The 20,305-nt window shown below is 44.2% G+C and overlaps 1 protein-coding gene across 3 annotated transcripts in view; it reads left to right on the plus strand.

Annotated features, from left to right (window-relative positions):
• RETREG1 (reticulophagy regulator 1) overlaps nt 1-20,305 on the plus strand; it is a 124,068-nt gene that overhangs the window by 15,307 nt on the left and 88,456 nt on the right. For all 3 annotated transcript variants that reach the window (XM_040630535.1, XM_040630536.1, XM_040630537.1), the window contains exon 2: nt 16,287-16,393. In XM_040630535.1, the coding sequence (XP_040486469.1) occupies nt 16,287-16,393 (107 nt within the window). The remainder of the gene's footprint in view (nt 1-16,286; nt 16,394-20,305) is intronic.

Raw genomic sequence — 20,305 nt, forward strand, 5'->3', positions numbered from 1 at the left:
GAAAGAAAAGGTAGGGGATCTCTGCTCCAGGTGAATCACCTCATTGTACAGATGAAGAAACTGAGTCCCAAGGCTCCACAGTGAGCTGGTGGCTGCATGACCCATATGAGAACCTCCTGACCCCTTTTTCTCAAAACTGCATGCCACTGAGTGTTGAAAGAGTGAGCATGATGAAACCTAGGAAGGCAAAATAATAATGCTCCCAAGTGCCGGAATCACCAAAGGCAGTTTGCAGGTCAACGTGGAGATTATACTCTGTTGATCCAACCATGTCTTTGGAGGGCTTAAGAATCCAGAGCGAGTGTATTGACCGACATCCCCACTATTTGCCTGGACCTTCAAAATGCTTTGGGCATCTGCTGCAGACTTCACACGCCCTTCCTCCCCACCATCAGATGAGCCAGAGCTTGTTAAAAGTCACTTCTGGCAAAAGGAGACTTTCTCTTGCTCTCAGTAGTAAGAGCTCACATTTGACTCCCTGTCCTTGAAACAAGATGCTTAACATCCGACTAATGGCAACACAACTTTCTTTCAAACGATGAGGGTAAATCCATCCTGGAAAACCTATCGTAAGAAGAATTCTTGTCACTTAAAAATACATTTACCATTCAGAGGAAAAACATTTTGATATGTTCCTGAGTTACAAATTGATACTCGTGTTTACTGAAACAATAACAAGACCTGTCAAAATAGAGTCACTTTCATGCTTACATTAGTCATCAAACACAGCTTAAAGGCTTTTGTTGTTAATAAAATCTCTAAAAGAGCTGCTGATCTTTTCTCCTCAAGCTCTCCTGTTTGTTCTCAAAAAACGTGCATGCACTCAGTGTTTTAAAAAACTGAAGGTTTCTTGGGAAATAAAAGCAAAATGTAAGAGTAAAGACCAAAGTTGTCCTTTAGAACAGCATGAGGGGAGGGACACCTGGGTGGCTCAGTTGGTTAAGCATCTGCCTTTGGTTCAGGTCATAATCCCAGGGTTCTGAGTGCTGTCTCTCTCTGACGAATAAATAAATAATAGAACAGCATGATTTAGGGAGTATGAAAGGGGATTCCACCATGAGTCAGAAGGCAGTCGCTCGTCTGGAGCTCTGTTGCTCACAAGTGCGAAAGACCCAAATCCATGTTCGTATGTGGAAGAAATGGCTCATAAGCTGGAGGAGGGACATTATCAGAAACTCTTTCTGCAGTTGAGTTCCTGTACCTTGAGTGAGTATATCCTGGCGTACTGACTGTGGGATGGAAACCTTATTTCATCTACAAATTCATCTTTTTAGGAATGTATATTTTCCTGGTCTGCCTTTTGAATTTAACTTCCAAATACCTTCTCAGTAAACTCAAAACAACAACTGCTTTGATGTCTTGTACAACATTGAAAAGTTTTAGTGAGAGATTTTCAACAGTTTATTACTATAGTTTATGAGAGGTATAGTAAACTTTCAACTTTTTCTTAAAAATGGTATCTAAATAAAGATATTTAACAATAAAGTTTCATCTTCAGCTCAAGTTTTGTTAGGATAGATTTTAAAATATAATCCAATGGAAATGGAAAAATTATTTAAAAATTGCTTTCGGTTTTTTTTATTCACTAGTGTTAAGGAACACTAGCTTCCCTTTATCAAAATGGGTACTGATGATTTCCATTAAAATTTTTCAGTTTAAACAATATCACTAAATTTGGCTGAAAAACTGACGTTTGTCTGTTTTTTTAAGATTTATTTATTTTATTTTAGAATGTGTGAACACAAGTTGGGGGAAGGGCAGAGGGAGAGAATCTCAGGCAGACACTGTGCTGAACACAGAGCCTGATGTGGGGCTCGATCCCAGGACCCTGAGATCGTGACCTGAGCTAAAATCAAGAGTTGAATGCTTAACTGACTGAGCCACCCAGGTGCCTCCAATTTGTATATTGTCATGTGTGATTAAAACACTGGATTCCCTGTATGTGCCAGCTCTCAGCTCTGAATCTCTGCTGTGTTGGGGGTTAACCTGGTGCAGACAGGTGCATGTCTTGTGGCTTATGAGCCCATGATTGCCGTGTACCTATGGCATTCAAGAGCATGGCTGTTAGCAAAAGAACCCGTCTTGGGCTATAGTCCCTAGAATGTCAGTGCTAATCTTTGGCTTCTAGTTAGAACTCCCAGATGCCTAGTAAGCCCAGACCTGTACTGGGCATTGGTATGACTTTCGTTATAAGTATGTCTGTTTGGGCTTGAGGGAGGTACATCTGCTATCCCTTCTCCCAAGATGAGGATGTGTGAGTTGTCCAGGGCACCATTCCCTTTGTCGTCTTTGACCTGACCAACCACATCATTGCAACAGGCCTTTGGTACAGTGGTGTATCAGGACTGCCATACTGACTTCCAATAGGCTGTGAGAAGCCAGGTCTTCCCTTAAAGAAACAAAAATTGATCTAAGCAGAGATCCAAGGGCAATTCATGTTATTGGTTGCTCCCCAAAAGGTCTTCAAAAATTGTCTAGAAATTTTGATGCTTCCCATACGTCTTTTTTTTCAATGTTGGCAAGTTGTTACTGTTACGATAGTGTGCTTTTGGGAATTCATGATTAATGATCACATTAATTACATGTCTGATTACTTAATTATGTTAATTGACTTATTTATTAAGCAAATATCGAATGAGCAATAATGCAAAAAAATATTGAGTACCTGCTATCAGCCAGTGCTGGCGTGTCACTAAGCCAGCAGGAGAGGTGGGCTCTTCTCTTACGTAACCTGCAACTTGGTGTCAGGAAGGGCAGATGGTAAACAAATGAAGAAGCAAATACACAAGGAGAAATCAAGGTAAGTACAATGAACGGAAAAGACTACCGTGGAAGAGCCACGGAGTGGGCTAGTTTGATTGCAGGCTGCCTAAGAGATGACTTTCAGCACCATCTTGACTGACTGTGACCACTGTCCACAGGGTGATGTCTTGATTCATTCTTGTGCCTTTGCCAGGCTTCTGAAAACAAACACCTTTTGCTCTTTTAAAGAACTTACATTCTCCTGGGTCAGAATAGCTGTTCCTTTTAGGCACGGCAGATTTGACGTATTGATGTCGCAGACAGCGCGGCTGGGGTGGTTTTTAAGAGATGGGTCATTGACTCACAGAGGGCATCTCTGTCATTGTAGGCACAGTTTCCCTCCCATTCAGGGGTCGTCTGATTGAAATGCAAGCTCATGACCGAAATGTAGATCGTATTCTACTCCAGGCTCGTGGTGCTTGCTGAGTATGTTTGTGGTTGAACGGAGGTGTTTTCTTTTATTGCTAATGTTTAACATCAAATATTGTAAGCACAGACACTGAGTCGCTCAGTGAGGGGAGCTTAACGAGAAACTGTCATCTTTCCTTATTACATATTACTTTGTTCTCCTTCCCTGCATTGTTTTTCATGGGGACTGTCTGTCTTGTTTGGAGAGTTACTATGGCCCTAGGAATCTCAGGTGGAATTATCAGGAGAGACATGTGTTTTCCATTAGAGCTTGGTGAGGGCTGTGCTAAGGGGTGTGTCTCCCTTGTTTAATTAGAGAAAGTTGTTAGGGTTGTTTCTCCCACTGTGCTGCCCACGTGTGCACACCAAGGGGACAGGGAATGGGCAAGCCTGTAAAGGGAGCACCTTCTAGGTCACCCATGTGAGTTTTTAAACTGAGTGTGTTGGGGGAGTGGCTCCTACAACACACCCATCAGTGCTTCTCTTGTCTTTCCTATTTTATAGCTCTCTTTTGGCAAAGAGTAAAAAGCATAAAAACAAACAGACATACCCAGAAACTCACTTTTAACAAGTTGGGATGGTTCAGTTCATTATTACTGTTCAGTTCATTATGATGGCACTTGGGCTCTCAAGTGAGCTTGCGGTGGTCATCTGTGATGTCCACTTATTTTACTTACTGGCTGTGTTTTACTGATTGATTCTTTCCACATTAAGAAGATATGGAAATGTTCACTGTGTTAGTTGTCTTCTCTTATGGACTAAGGAGGGGGTGCCCTAATGATGAAGTATTAAGTTCTTATAATAGGCTATTGGGGTCTGATCGAGATTCATTCTCCTAAAAAGGGATTGGTTGGAACTAGGGAGGCAGAGTCCACACAGGGCTTCCCATGAGGACGAGGAGGAGAGGATGCAGGAGATGGGCTGGAGAACCAGACCAACCTACAGAACAAAACCAAGACAGGGTGGGGGCCACATGGAGGCATGGGGCTGAAGTCCAGCTGTTGGCACCCTTGAGTTTTGGGGGTAAAGGAGATGGAGAAACAAGAGGATCATTCATACTTGTGGCGATGTCATCAGTCTTAGAAATGCAGAGTGGCTAGATTCCTTCTGGGACCATGGAGAGTTTCAGGTACATTGGGATGGGCTCTTGAATGTGGGCATGAGCTGATGAGTCGTTGACCATAACTGAATGGGCATTTGTTATTTTTTTTTAAAGATTTTATTTATTTATCTGACAGAGAGAGAGAGACAGCGAGAGAGGGAACACAAGCAGGTGCAGAGGGAGAGGGAGAAGCAGGCTTCCCGCCCAGCAGGAAGCCCAATGCGGATCCCAGGACCCTGGAATCATGACCTGAGCTGAAGGCAGACGCTTAACTACTGAGCCACCCAGGCGCCCCATTTGTTTGTTTGTTTGTTTTAAGTTTATGTATGTATGTATGTATGTAATCACTACACCCACCATGGGGTTCAAGCTCATGACCCTGAGATCAAGAGTCTGTGTTCTTCCAACTGAGCCAGCCAGGCACCCCTGAATGTTTTTTTTTAAGATTTTATCCGGGAGGCTGGATCTCAGGACCTTGGGATCGTGATCTGAGCTGAAGGCAGATGCTTAACCAACTGAGCTACCCAGGTGCCCCTTAAGAGGCAGGAGCTGATATGATGATTGTTTTTTCATCTCTACTCTCTAGAACATTCTGATGCTTTAGATCGGTTGATTGAAGTGAGATGCCAAGGGACTCTACAAATGGCATGTGAACAGGAGTTAATAAGACCCAGTTCTTTCACTTATGGGCTGCATGGTTTTAAACACATTGCTCCGGCCTACTCTGTTTATGAGTATATTGCCATATATCTTACTTCATCGGGTTGTTGAGGAACAGTAAATGTTATAGAGAAGTGAAAATATCCAGCACATGGTAGGTTCTCATTACACGTCCGTTCGTTTCTTAGGTGTACCGTAAAGGTTCACTGAATTCATTAGTGTGTGTCCTGCTCACTTACAAGCTATTCTTCTTAGAAGCGTCTTCAGCACCTGCTCTATGCCTGTACCCAGTATATGTGTTGATTTATTTGTGAAGGAGGAAGCCCCAAACTTCAGCTTGATATTTGGATCAATTATATGGACAGCTCTATGTTTAGAGTTTATGGATTCAGAGAGTGTTTGAATGGGAAACACCTTGAGAGAGCTTCCCTTCTTCCCTCCCAACCCTCCGGGGCTACGCTGCGGTACATGACTTTGTTCGGATCTCTCTTCGTCTAGCTCCTTTCCATGGCTGAATCTGGTAGTTAGTATGTAGCTTGCTGGTAACTCAGCTGGAGTGGGCTGCAGAAATGGACTCACCCACCCTGCCGGAGAACCCACTTTGACTAAGCTGCACTGACCACCTCGGGTAGGTGCAAGGCAAGATGGGTTGGCAGATAGTATACCACTACGCGGAGCTAAAGAACCCATTGCACTGCCCCCTAGGGGTGCTCCTTGTTTGATTCGCTCGTGGCTTTTTTCATAGTTCCAAAGCCGAAGGAGAGCAGGCCTGATTTCACTTTGCCTTGACCTCACATGAATTTGGTTCCACTCCAGCTGTGCCTTTGGCTTCCCCCATTCCCTGGGCTCAAGAACACAATCTCCCTGCTGCTCCACACCGCCGTCCTTGTGTTTCATCACCAGGCCTCGCTGACCTGGGCACATTCCTTGAATTCATTGGATTATCACCACCCTTTTCTACTAGAGGCAGCCTATTTCCCTCCTCCACTGCAGTGTGCTCTTTCTGATGGCTATGAACCAGTGTTTCTCTGCCCATGGGTGCCTTCCAAAATGTCTCATCTCCCTGTAGAAAGTCTCTCATCTCTCTGTTTTTTTCCTTCATTTTTCTCTTCTCTCTTCCAATTCACTTTTTTAGTCATCACAACTAAAGAAATACTTCTCTAGAAGAAAAGTCTTCTGAGTTTTAGTCTTCACTTTGTAATCAATAGAGTCATTACTTCATGGTGACCCTTTTTCTTTCCAAATTATTTAACACTATATGTTTTATTGACTTTTAAGAAATGTGCCTCCCTTTCCCCAACATACATGCATGTTTAAACAGATCTGAAATTGGGGTGTATTTTCATCTTACAATTCAGAGAGTCATGGTTATTTGGCAGCTTTTTTTTCCCCTTAATGGTGCATAATTTAATTTCATAAAACATCTTCAGACACTGTCTTTACATGATCTGTATAAATGGCCAGGAAAAATGAAAGCCAACTTTAGTTGAGATTCAGGATTTTGTGATGTTAGGGAAAATGGCTTCCAGTATGCCGAACTCTAGAGAAGAGGGCGGAACTATCTTCCAGCAAAATGTGATGATCTGGACTTTGAATAATGTTGGATAAATCATTATGCCTTATGAGGACCTTCTTTTATGATTTGAGCTACTGTAATATTACATAAAGCCAACAGACATAAAGGACTCTGTCTGGGCAAAGTCTATGGTTATATATTTCAGTAAAGGAAAACAGAACCTGCTTTTTGGATCTCTAGCTCAAAAGAGTTATAAAGCAAATACTACAGATTAATTCCCACCTTATAACTGTGGAGGGTTCCAGTGCTTTTGTCCATAGATTTCCTTTCCTTGAAGACAAAAAATTTGTATTTTTGCTGTTGACCATTCATTTCATAAGACAAAGTGGGTTATGCCTTACCCAGAAATGACAGAGTTTCACACATGGGACGCACCAAATATTATCCTTTTTGTTCATAACCTGAGAAGTTTTTTTTAAAGATTTATTTATTTTAGAGAGGAGGGGGCAGAAGGCAAGGGAGAGAGAATCTCCAGCAGACTTCCCACTGAGCATGGAGCCTGATGTGGGGCTCAATCTCCTGACCCCACGATCAGACCTGAGCTGAAACCAAGAGCCAGTCACTTAACCAACTGCGCCACCCAGGTGCACCCAGAGAAGTTTTTCGTTTGTTTTGTGAGTTATCCTTTTATTTGCTTTATGACGATTTTAGCCTGTTGAGCCATTTAGTTTGGCCTTGAACACTCACCATGAAGAAATGGAAACTTTAGTTAGCTTTTCCTTGTCAAATGGATACACAACGAGTAAAACAATTTTTTTTTTTTTTTTTTTTAGAGATTAGTAGTTAGCCACGGAGTAGAGGCCACAGAAGGTAGCTCTGATATCTTTGCATCCTTTTCCATCACGTTATCCACAGAGCCCAGGGCCCGTCCTGCCCTCTGGCCAGCCTGGCCACTGTGCTGGGGCTTCCTCCACTGCCGAGGCTGAGCGGGCACCTCCAGGGTCCTGTGTGCAGGTGGGGTGCTTGCAGACCCCTAAAGGGACAAGGAAAAGCTGTGGCCCTGAACGATCCGTGCCCAGAAAGCTAAAATGATGGCTTACTTGAGAGTTGTCCTTACACCCTCCTTCATCTCTGAACATAAGGATTGAGTCTTCTTTCTTAGCTGACCCAGATAGCAGAGGAGAGCCCAGTCCTACGAGTAGAACTAGTCAACCATCCCGATGCCAAGTGGGCTATGGCCAGATGAAAATTTAAAGTAACGTTGCCGAATCCGAGAATAAAGAGAAGAAAGTGTAGAAAAATTTAGAAAACAGTAAGAAAAAAGCACACAGCAGGAAAAGAGCAAGGGGAAAAAATGTAGGCAACCTGAAAGTGCATCAGAACGATGCAATGCAAGCATGGCTAGCAGTCATCCGTGAGCCGTGATAATCACAAGCTAAACATGAGTCACCTAGGCAACGGGGGATTTTTTAAAGCAGTCATCACATTGACGTGTAGAAATTGGATACTGTTTGTTAAAAGAAAAGTGCATAGAGTGATTTGGAAATTTACCTTTCCGAAGCAGCTAAACCGTATAGTATGTGTTTATAGAATAAACAGGGCTACGGGGTGCTCAGTCAATTAAGCGTCTGTCTTCGGCTCAGGTCATGATCCCAGGGTCCTGGGATCGAGCCCCGTATCAGGCAGACTGCTTCTCCCTCTCCCCTTGCCTGCCGCTCTCCTTGCTTGTGCTCTCTCTCTGTCAAATGAAAAAATAAAATTTTAAAAAACAACAACAAATGGGGTTATTATATAAATACAATTTTAGATATCTATAAAATTTATATATATATATACACACACACATATAGTATGGAATTGTCATTTGCAATGTTTACCTATCATGATATGTCTATGTGTATTATAGTTGTCATATATAATGTCTGCTTGCCTTGGTCTCCAAAATCTGGGATATCCTTTATCGGATAGAAATTATATCCAATGTCAGCTAAAAGAAGTACCTGTATCAGACATGATATTTTAATTTTAAAAAAATGTAGGTTTTTTTTTTTCCTGTTAATTAGGTATAGGCAAGCCCGTCCATCTATAGAAAGATGTTTCAGATAGCCAGAGACTTAGGGATTAGTGGTGCTTTCTCCATTCTGGGATCCACGGATGTCCTCATAGGTCCCTAGGCTAATTTAGATAAAGGCAAGAGTTGGCGGCCTTTCTTATTGAATCAAGAATTATTTTAAGGAGAAAAAAGTCTTTATTGGTCAGCTTTGGGAACCCCCCCCCCCAAGATATGGTGAGGTAGAACTGGTTAAATGGGCGAGTGACCCATATGGTCACACAGGCCCCACACTTGGAGATTAATGCTTTGCTCTGTGGTTGCTGCCTTGCAATTCTGTATTCTTTTATCTTTGAATGTGTGTTTTATAAGTGAAGTCCAATTGGACAGTGGAACAAGGGCTGAGGGTGTGGAGTGTTAGGTAGTGTTGAGGGGTTCTTACCATCCCCTGCTGCCACTTGTCAGCCGTCCTGCCCAGCCTCCCCCTCCCCACCCAGCTGCTCTGCAGGACTGCCAGGGTCCTCTGCCCAGAACAGTGGGCAGGTTGTATCAGTAGGGGGAGGCTTGTGTTCCACTGGGGCCATCTGCCCTTCTCGGGGAGGCCTGAGCACAAGTGTGAGGAGGGTCCTCATTGTCATGTGTCCTGCAGCCTCAAGATAAGGTGGTTGCTGCCCTTGCCCCAGCTGTCAATGCCACAGTGCGTTCAGGGGTGACTGGTCATGGGCATTGCACCCACCCTGGATCCAGGTCCCAAATATGCCCTGGAGTGGAGGTTGAAATATCTTGGGGACCCATTTTTCATGGGTTAGGGTTACAGACGGGCAGGAAGAAGGTATTGACTCCCACACCCCCAACATTTCCTTTTTTTTTTTTTTCTTTGAGATTTTATTTATTTGAGAGAGAGCATGAGAGAAAGAGAGCACAAGTCAGGAGGCAGACAGAGCGGAAAGCAGACTCACCTCAGAGCAGGGAACCTGATGCAGGGCTCAATCCCAGGACCCTGAGATCATGACCTGAGCCGAAGGCAGACGCTTAACCAACTGAGCCACCCAGGCACCCAACCCCCAGCATTTTCACCTTGCACAGGACCTGGAAAATTATGTACCCCCTGAATGAGGGTGGTGTATATCCTCAGACCTCCCTCTTTAAAGTCTGTATTTTATCACTCTGCTTCTCGTAATTTCTTGGGCATCCTTCATTTTGACCACAACTCATCTCTTTATGATTGTTCCTGAGCATTCAGGAACCCTCTGATCACCTGTGTGTGGCCATCCTTGCCTTAAAATTCCACCATGGGAGATGTGGTGGCCACATGTGAATTCTGTGAAAGGGCAGATCAGCAAGGTCACCCTGGGGCTCAGATCAGGCTGGGCCCCGTGATACTCTTTGGCAAGTTCTAATGGTGTTTAGTCCTGCAACTGAGAACGGTGTTATACCTCAAAGTAATTCTCAGCATCAGTCAAGCAGATCAACACTTACAAACACTTAGACTTTGGGAATGCATTAGGTGTCAGCAGTGTGTTTAAGAAAATCTAATATTATGCCTTTGTGGATAGGATAGAGTAATATAGGCAAGTACGTAGTGGCAGACTGGTCTATCATATTCATAAAGTGCTGATTAATAAGTCTAGGTCACTCTGGGAGCAGTCGCTAATGGGGAGTGACAGGACACCAGCACTGATTGATAACTTTGATCAATAGTGTGGATGAGGACCAATGACCAGATAGCAAATGTGTGGGTGCTATGAAGCTGGACAAGAGAACATATGAGATTGATGACACCATTAAGGGCTGTAGGTTTGAATGATGGGTTGTGTCCAACAAGAACAAATTTAATAGGACATACTTAGAGTCCAAAGTCGCATCTGAAAAATAGATTCTGTGGAGATTTTAAATGACTATAAGTCCAAAATAAGCTGGCATGCTGATGGACCTGTTAAAAAAAAAAAAAAAAAAAAAAAAAAGGCTGTTCCCAAAGAATTGAGAACTTGTGACCACACAAAATCCTGCACACAATAGCAATTTTATTCACAATTGCCAAAAATAGGAAGCAACCAAGATGTCCTTCAGGAGGTAAATGAATAAACAGCGGTCCATCATACAACAGAATCTTATGCTGTAATAAAAAGAAATGAACTGAGGCACCTGGGTGGCTCAGCGGGTTAAGCGTCTGCCTTTGGCTCAGGTGATGATCTCAGGGTCCTGGGATCGAGTCCCACGTAGGGCTCCCTGCTCAGCGGGGAGCCTGCTTCTCCCTCTCCCCCTGCCCCTCCCTCTGCTCGTGCTCTCTCTCTCTCTCTCAAATAAATAAATAAATCATCAAAAAAAGGAAAAGGTTATACCAAAAGACTCAGGATCCTGCCTGAATAAGCTCCCACCAGCCAAGATGGGACATTTGAGGATCAGTAGGAATCATGCTGCCGTGCACTGAAGTACATCAGATGTGTCCATAATAACACTAAAGAAAGAGATGAAGAAAACCAACTTAGTTACCTTTAGAGGATACTAAGGAACTGCCTCATTTTCTTGACAGCTGGTAAATAAAGAGAAAGAATCAAGTATTAATCCTGCTTCTCTTGTGACATCCATCTCTCAACATACCAAACATCGACAGGGGACGTTTCTCTTTATAGATCTCTAACGATCTCCCCTCTGTATAGATCTGATCCAGCTAATACCTGAAGCAAGAATGAAGGACACTCACTCTTGTGTATCTCCTAAGAAACAGATGGTCAGGTAGTCCCCATCAGTGGCTGCTGGTCTCACAGAAACAGAGACACCAGACACCCAGACAATATGTGCCTCCTGACGGAAACGCCCAACACCACCTATCACGTAGTTGGAATTTTGAACCTAAATCCAGTCAGGTCTCTAGATCTAACTTCCAGTTTTTATAGTCTGCTCAAGGCATGGAGGAAAATGTTAAGCACAGGATTCCATGAATGATTCTCAGACTCTGGAAAATTTTACTGGACAAATGAGTTTGTTTCTTCCACAAAGAACAGAGAGAGAGAGCACGCGCGCAGGAGACTATAAATTATAGGAAACTCAAAACACACATCAATTTCATTGTATGACTTCTTCCCATCTTGTTTCAGTCTGTGTGTACAAAAGGTGATTGGGTAAATGTGCGTGCTGATGGGATAGCTGATGGCATTAAGGAAATAAAACAATTTTTAAAGGGCAGATAGTGTTTTTATTGTTAGGTTAAAAAGTCCTTTTGGGGAAGATTTGTGGGAAAATGTCAATTACAATATTACAAAAATTATATGATGGGATTTGCTCCAAATAATCTTGGGTGGTGGGGATGGCAGGGAGAACTTGGTGGGAACATGGAATGGGGCCATGGATGCAAAATTGTTGTGACTTCTTTATGACACTTTAGTATCTCTTTTTATATGTGCTTGAAATTTACCAAAGTAGAAATTTTCAAGAAAAGGCTGTAACAACCTAAGCTCTCCCGAATATTAGGCAATTCCTGGAAAAGGAAGAAATTAAATTCATGTGTTCCAAAGATTGTAATTTCAAATCACAAGTCTATACAGCCACGTACTTTAAACTGGAACCATGAAATGAATCATCTTAAACAGTATAAATAATTAAAATACCAAATATGCATAGGTTTTTCTAAGTACGAATGATTACTATTAGGGATTTGCTTTGCAAACATTTCTGTACTTAAGTCCTGGAGCCGAGGGCGCTAACCTACTAAGGTAGCACTTGTGGAACCCCATACAATTTCAGCTCTCCTTTCCTAAACGGTTGTTGGGATTGTTTTTGCACCTGACCGAGGATTCGAGTGTGTGTGTGTGTGTGTGTGTGTGTGTTGGTAAATGAAGTTTATTGGAACACGACCATGCCCATCCTCTTATATGATATTTATGCTGCTTTCACGCTGTGACAGAGTTGATGGTTATGACAGACCATATGACCCATGAAGCTGAAAATATGTTCTATCTGGCCTTTTGGGGGAAATGTGCTGACCTGGTTGCAAAATATTATTATTCCTTTCTCATTCACCTTAATGTGTTTGGTGATAGAGACACAATTTTCCTTTCTTCCAGATGGATTGCAAATGATCGCAGCATCATTTATTAAACAGTCCAGCCTTTATGACTGAGGATTTTTATAGTAGAGTTTGGTTTTTTTGGTTTTTTTTTATGATTTTTTATTATATTATATTATATTTTTTATTATATTATGTTAGTCACCATACACCGGTTTCTGATGTAAAGCTCGATGATTTATTAGTTGTGTATAACACCCAGTGCACCATGCAATACGTGCCCTCCTTACTACCCATCACCGGTCTATCCCAATCCCCCACCCCCCTCCCCTCTGAGGCCCTCAGTTTGTTTCTCAGAGTCCATAGTCTCTCATGCTTCATTCCCCCTTCTGATTACCCCCCCTTTCTTTATCCCTTTCTTCCCCTACCGATCTTCCTAGTTCTTATGTTCCATAGATGAGAGAAATCATATGATAATTGTCTTTCTCTGCTTGTCTTATTTCACTTAGCATTATCTCCTCCAGTGCCGTCCATGTTGCAGCAAATGTTGAGAATTCGTTCTTTCTGATAGCTGAGTAATGTTCCATTGTATATATGGACCACAACTTCTTAATCCAGTATGACTGAGGATTTTTAATGACCAGCGAGACCCTTAGCCAAAATGCCCCCTGGACCCTTGCCCTGGACACCTAGCTGGAGTTGCTGTGGCAGTCACTGCCCTCCAAGGGAAGTCTTCTAGGAGCCGGGGCTGAGGGTTAAAGTCCTGTCATTACCTGATTTTTCTATTCCTGGAAGATCATAACTTTCGCTGAGAGCATAACTAATGGCCTTTGCTGCTTGGGTTGACTTTGATTTCTTTATTGTTTTAAAGACATTTAACTAGTTTCCTGGTTAAGTGGAGACCTTTAAACTTTAGAGAGCTTTCCTAGGGCTTTGCCTGACTCTGCAAAGCTGGTTATTCTAACAAAACGTACTAATTTAACATCTGTAGATCCTGATGCAGTGAATGGAACTGTGAGTTACAACTCATTTATGAGCCTTGAATCACCTTAAAATTACAGTCAGCATTTACAAATATAATAGAATTGAATGGAAAATATGAGAAGGCGTTCCAAATTATAAGGTTAAATGTTATTTGGGGGCCCCTGCTGTCTCAGTCGGTAGAGTGTATAACTCTTGATTGCAGGGTTATGAGTTCAAGCCCCACATTGGGTATAGAGATTACTTTAAAAAATCTTTGAAAAAAGATAGATTGGGGTGCTTTGGTGGCTCAGTTTGTTAAGCATCCGACTCTTGATTTCAGCTTAGGTCATGATCTTAGGATTGTGAGATAGAGTCCTGCATTGGGCTCCATGCTGAGCAGAGTCTGCTTGAGATTCTCTCTCTCCCTCTCCTTCTGCTCCTGCTCTCTCTCTCTCTCTCTCAAAAAAGGATAAATAATATTTTTGAAATTTTGGTTTCATTTTATGAATTTAGATGTACGTGAATATCTTACTCTGTGTCACCATCAAAAATTTTGAAAATTGTCACGTCAGGGTCAGATGGGGAAAACTGAGTGAGCCTTGCACACACAGACAGCAGCAAGTGGCAATCATAAGCTGATAGGAGGAGGTGAGCAAGAAGAAACCATACCAAAAAACAGCCTTGGTTAATACAAACATATATGAGCTCACAGAAGAGAGCCAGCAGCAGTCCCGGAGTAGAAGGACAAATTATTATCACTAAAAAGGCATAGATGTTGGCATTATGGATTTTTTGGTACATCTGCTCCTTCCCTCTGTGCTTCTTGTTCACTACTTCCTTTTGGTAGCACAGTGGCTGGCCCGATGTAGACACTTTACAAAGAAGTATTTGTTGAATGTAAATATTAGTAATGGGACCACCTGTTTCAGAGGATCTGTGGGGAGGAACCTGGGTGTGGGAATTTGTATCTTAACAAGCTTTCCAGGCAGCAGCCTGTGGCTGTGGCAGACCAGTATTTAAGAAGCACAGACCTATTCTACCTGCTCATTTTCCTGGCCCAGGTCACACACATAGCTAATATTAGAACCAGAGCTGGAACCTGGGTTGCCCACCTTCTGCTGGACGGCTTTATCCATAACTTCACCAGCATCTCACATTGACCACTTTTCACCAAACACATTGCACGACCTTCTAAAAGATGTCCTGAAGTCCATGCCTCCTCACTGTCCCACCTGATCTTCTCAGTTGCCCACAGGTGTTTTCCTAAATCGCCCATCATTCCATTTTCCTACCCTATACCTTTGGCTTTCTCTTTATTGCCAGTAGCGTTGAGACAAAATGCCCTAGCATATCATTCAGGGCCTGCCACAGTGTGCTCCCAGCCAGTCCCCTCATATCTTCTCTCCCTGCCAGTCTCCCAAATCTCTCCTTTATCCATCTCCTGCTGCTGGGGCACCCCAGAGCACTCGGCATGCCCCAGGCATACCTTCCCCTTCTCTGACTCTGATCTTCTGTACATGTTGTATCCTCCAACTGGAACAGCCTCTGTTTTCCTCTGAATTACATCCATCCTGCCCGGCCAAGTTCAAGGGCCGCTTCTATAAAATCTTCCCTGATTAGTGAGCTAATCATTCCTCCTTCTTTGCTTCTCTTTGTTCTTTGCTCATGTTTTATTAGAGTACCTAAGACTCATTGTCTTGGATTTTGTTAGCTTGGCCTGTGTTCCTCTCTGATGAGGAAATAAGTTCCTGGAAGACAGGGTTCTTTCTTTGTAGTATGTGTTCTTCTCTATAAAGCTTGCGTGCCTTGCAACTAGTATTAAATGACATAGATGTTAAGTTAGTGTTTCTGTGATTATGATTACATCAAAATTAATATTAATTGGCAGTTTGGCTAATAGCCTGTATAGAACAGGCTTCACCCTCGACATGAAGCCTCAGAGCTTGTGACTTATTAGTCATTCCATTCCTTTATCAGCCCTATTATGAAAAAGTTCAGCAGTGTTCGTGTACTGTGCATGGTAAAGAATTCCTTCTTTCCCTCTGGAGAGGAAGGGGCGGGATAGACAAGGGGTAATGATCTTAAAGAGAAGAGGCTAGCCCCTTGGATCCTTAATTGATGTTTTCGAGAGATTGGAGGGAGGGGGTGATAGTTAAATAAATGTGGCATAAAAGCAGCACCGAGAGGGCAGCGAGTCAGAGCACCTGCAGGAGCTGCCCTGCATGTCGGAAAACCCTGCCGCTCTGCCCTTCCAGGGCCTCGTGATTCGGTTGCAGGTCAATTCCACTCTCCATCTGTTGGCAGACTGATATTTGGGCCACACCCAGCATAGCAAATCCTCTGCCCAAATTAGAGGTTACGGCAGAAAGCCCAGCACGAAAGCATACGTGGTTCAAGCGCTTTTATTTTGCTGACTTTGATGCCCAGGAAGTCGCTTTGATGTGGTCTCATTGGAGGGATTCTGAAAACTGAAATTTGGATTGTTTCTATGGTGGAAACTAAACCTAATTTTTTTTTTTTCTTCATTTGAGAGAGGGTGTGTGAGAGAGAAAGCAAGAATAGGAGTAGGGGGAGGGGCAGAGAGAGAAGCAGACTGACCATGAAGGGGTGGGGGATGGGGGGGTAGGGACAATCCCAGAACCCTGCGATCAGGACCTGAGCCGAAGGCAGGTGCTTAACCGACTGAGCCACTCACATGCCCTGAAAGTAAACCTAATTTTAAAAAAAGGATAGAAATCCTCACATTGAAATAATGATTTGTCTGTTTTTACTGTTACAGGTTCCTTGCACTGACTCCATGGAGAGTGTATCACCTGATTTCTGTCATGATACTTGGGCGCGTTATTATGCAAATAATAAAGGATATGGTTTTGTCTAGAGCTAGAGGTAAGAAAACTGAGAATTCATTTTTATGGTATGTAATTTTCTAGACCCCGCCTGTCTGATCTTTGTGTAGGCATATTAACCACGTAGTTTTAAAAGAGAACAAAATAACAGATTATGTAGGCATTGACTTTGGTATTATTAATGCTTATGGAGTATTTATTTATTTGGTAAATATTTATTTAATACTTATTATTTACTTACCTGATGTTTTCCCTAGTCATAGCTACTGCTCCTGGGCGAAAGGTTTGTGTGTGCTGGTTTCTCTTTGGCTCTAAGTGTTACTTAACTATCATTTTGATAAGTGAGTAGGCTGCAGCAAGGGTAACAGTGAAATATTTATTACATCCCACATGACAAAACTTGGACCACTGGAAGATGGCCTCGTTTATATAAAAACTTTCTCTGCCTCAGTGAAGAAAAAACAATTCAGGGCTTAACAAGTAATAGTTTGGGTGCCTGGCTGTCTCAGTCAGTAGAGGTATGACTCTTCATCTCAGGCTCGTGAGTTCAACTCCCATATTGGGGGTAGAGATTACTTAAAACAAAAAACAAGTAACAGTTAAGCAAATTTTAACAAATGAGTTCTTGATGATGAAAAATGAACTAATCTTAAACATTGTTTAGAAGTGAGAAATTGAATTACTTTTGAAATTCACTCAAGGTGTTTTCTGAGTCATTTGTATTATGAATCTGAGTCAAGCTTTTATGCACTTGGAGAGGACTTTTCTGCCAGCGTTTGAACTCGTTTTTTGTGAATGAGCAAAACTCCCTCCTTGGAATAATTGAGCCCTGGGGACCTCAGTGTGGTAAGATGGATTGGATCAAAAAACAGCGAAGGGGAGGAGGTTACAGTGAGACATTTGATTTCATGAAGTGTAACCCCCACACGAAGGGATGATGTTGGATGGGGTCCATATGGATCAGTGCGTATAGACACTTCCCAGAGCTCTTGCCCTGGCAGGGATCCTGAGCCCTGCCTCGTGGGAAGCACCCTCATTCTCCCGAAAGGCAATGCTGAGACGGGGAATAGAAGCTGCTAACGATTCACCATCACCACGTTCTACAGGGTGCTTTAGCTCTGGTTTATCTTTCAAGTCTCTACAGTTCGTAGAGTAAATCCTGTGCAAGCCATTTTCAGAAGGATGGTTTTACATTGCTGTGTTTCAAGGTTTGAAGGAAATTCCTTCAATCTAGCGATCTGGGAAGGTGACAAAAACTTGTTAATTTGAAGAATTTACGAGAGGAGTCAATCTACTGGAATGGGGCAGGACCAAACTGGAGGCTTGACCTCCCCCCCATGCGTTTGTGGGCAGTTACTGCTTTTCGTGAATCCGTAGATGACGATTATGTTCCTACATGCATTGCTCCCTCTCTCCCCTCCCTCCTGCCCCATCTTTTTCTGTTTCAGAGAACAGTCACACGGCTCCCTAACTTTTATTTTTAAGATTTATGTATTTATTTGAGAGAGAGAGAGAACACAAGCAGGGGGAGGGGCAGAGGGAGAGGGAGAATCTTCAAGCGGACTCCCCGCTGAGCATGGAGCCCGACAGGGAGCTCGATCCCAGGACCCTGAGATCATGACCTGAGTCGAAATCAGGAGTCAGATGCTTAACTGGCTGAGCCACCAGCTCCCTAACTTTTAACGCTATCCGTCTCCTGCCCCAGTATTTTCTGTTCACCACAGATGTATGAGGCCGCCCAGAGGTGGGATATCTCACCCCGTGGGGTTTTGCACAGGGCCGGTCCGATCCACGCACGGCGATGCCCTGTTTCTGCCCTGATACATAATGGGTAGGCTAGACTTTGTAACATTTCACCCTCCAGGACCCTTCTCAGGGGAATCTTCAAAGAAAAGAACTGCTTAAAAATTGTCAGCAGCCATTTCAGATGAGCACCTTGGTTGATGGAGTGTTCCTTCAAATTGGGTCCCATCTGGGCACACATCATAAAGGAACAGATGAGCACGGAAGGCAAGGACAGAGCTGGAAAACTTTACAACTGCTCTTTTCTTACTCTTGGCGGCTCATGCAGAGATCGTTCTCAGCCTTGACTCATTGGCTCGTTGTTCTTGCAAATGTGGGACTTTCATGTTCCTGTAGGGTGGGGCACCTCTGCTTACAAAGGTTCGGTCCTTTACAAAACTAAGCCAGGAGAGTTGGAAGAATACGAGCCTAAAGGGTCTAGTCCTTGAGCTCATTCTCTCCACTTCCCAGCCATGAAGGGCACCTGTCATAGACTGTGTTAGTGTCCTGGGGCAGTGGTAACAAATCGTCCTCAGCATGGTGGCTCAGAACAACAGAAGGTTCTTCTGTCACTGTTCTGGAGGCCAGCAGTGCAATATCAGTACCGTGGGGCCAGAATCAGGGTGCCGCCAGGGCCATGCTCCCTCTGGAGGCTCGAGGGAAGCATTCCTTGCCCTCCCAGCCTCGGGTGGTTGCTTGGTGTATTGGCTCGCAGCCTCATCACTCCACTCCCTGCCTCGGTGCTCACAGCCCCTTCCCCTCTTCCCTCCTCGTCAGCTCTCGCCCTGCCTCCCTCTTACAGGGATACTTGTGATTGCATGTGGGGGCCAGCCTGGATAACCCAGGACAGTCTCCCACCTCCTGATCCTTGACTGAATCCCATATGGCACCTCCCTTTTTCCATATAAAGTAAGATTTTGCAGGGTTCAGGGCAGAAAGGCCTGCCGTCACTCAGTCACCTTATGCCATGAAATGGCAGAAACCGACCCACAATCATGCCGCTGTGTGAGGGTCGCATAAGAGCATCGAATAGGAGTACCTTGGGTGCAGTGACCCTCTGCGCCCTCTGCGCCATTCAGCGCTGATGGGGAATCTGAACAACGGGGGGTTTGTTCACTCATCGGGCGATCTGTGTGGAGCGCCTTTCTGTGCGGGGCTCAGTGCGGGGCTTCCAGAGGCTTCCAGACACCCCCCGGCCTCCCTGCCCCGGGGGAGCTCTCACACCCCATCCTGTAGGGCAGGCATTTGTCCCAGGCCGAGCTTTCTGTCAGGGTTTTAACGGGGTGGCTTTGCTCTGAATATAGCATTTCTACTGCACAAAGAGAAAAGGAGAATCGGGATTAAAGGCCGTGATTTCCCAGCGCCCCTCAGCCTATGACCGAAGGAGCACTGGTGCCGGCTGCGGCCCCCTTCAGTGGAGTCTTTGGAGACAAAGGCCCGTTTGAGCCCTGCACATAGTTGGCAGGAGCCCGCCTCTGCAGACTTCTCAGCCCAGGGCCCTGCTGTGATGAATGGGTCTCTGGGAGGCTTCCAAGTTCGTGCCAGATGCAGTGATGGAAACTCCATGGCTTACACCAGACCTGCCAGCCACTCGGGCTGGATGCGTTGGCTCTGCAGCAGCCGCTGGGAAAGCAGGAGTGAGGCCTCAGGCTCACGGGGCTCTTCCCCCTCCTTGTCGAGGTCTCCAAACTTCTATTACTAAGAATTTCGTTGTATTTCTCCTCTTCCCGCATGGCTATCTTTTTTCCTTCAAGATTTTATTTATTTGAGAGAGAGAGAGAGTGTGTGTAAGGGAGAGCGAGAGCATGCGTGGGGGGTGGGGAGAGGGAGAAGCAGGCCCCCCACTGAGCAGGGAGCCTGATGCGGGGCTCAAACCCAGGACCCTGAGATCATGACCTGAGCTAAAGGCAGATGCTTCACTGACGGAACCACCCAGACGTCCCCCACGTTGTTGTCTTTAATACCATCTTAGATGCTTCCTATGAAGTAGGTGAACCCAAGGATGGAGATCCTTTCAGGTGATTAATCTCTGTGGAACCTTCCAGAGCCCGCGTGTCTGTTACGAGTCAGCAGCGTGAGCCGCCTCTAGCCATGGTGCATTTCTCGCTCACTGCTCCTGGTGCCTACCTTGAGTGCACCCTTCCTCTTCATCCGGGCCCTGGGGGACTTT

The sequence above is a fragment of the Ursus maritimus genome, unplaced genomic scaffold, assembly GCF_017311325.1.
Source record: "Ursus maritimus isolate PB19 unplaced genomic scaffold, ASM1731132v1 scaffold_15, whole genome shotgun sequence".
Classification (NCBI taxonomy): domain Eukaryota; kingdom Metazoa; phylum Chordata; class Mammalia; order Carnivora; family Ursidae; genus Ursus; species Ursus maritimus.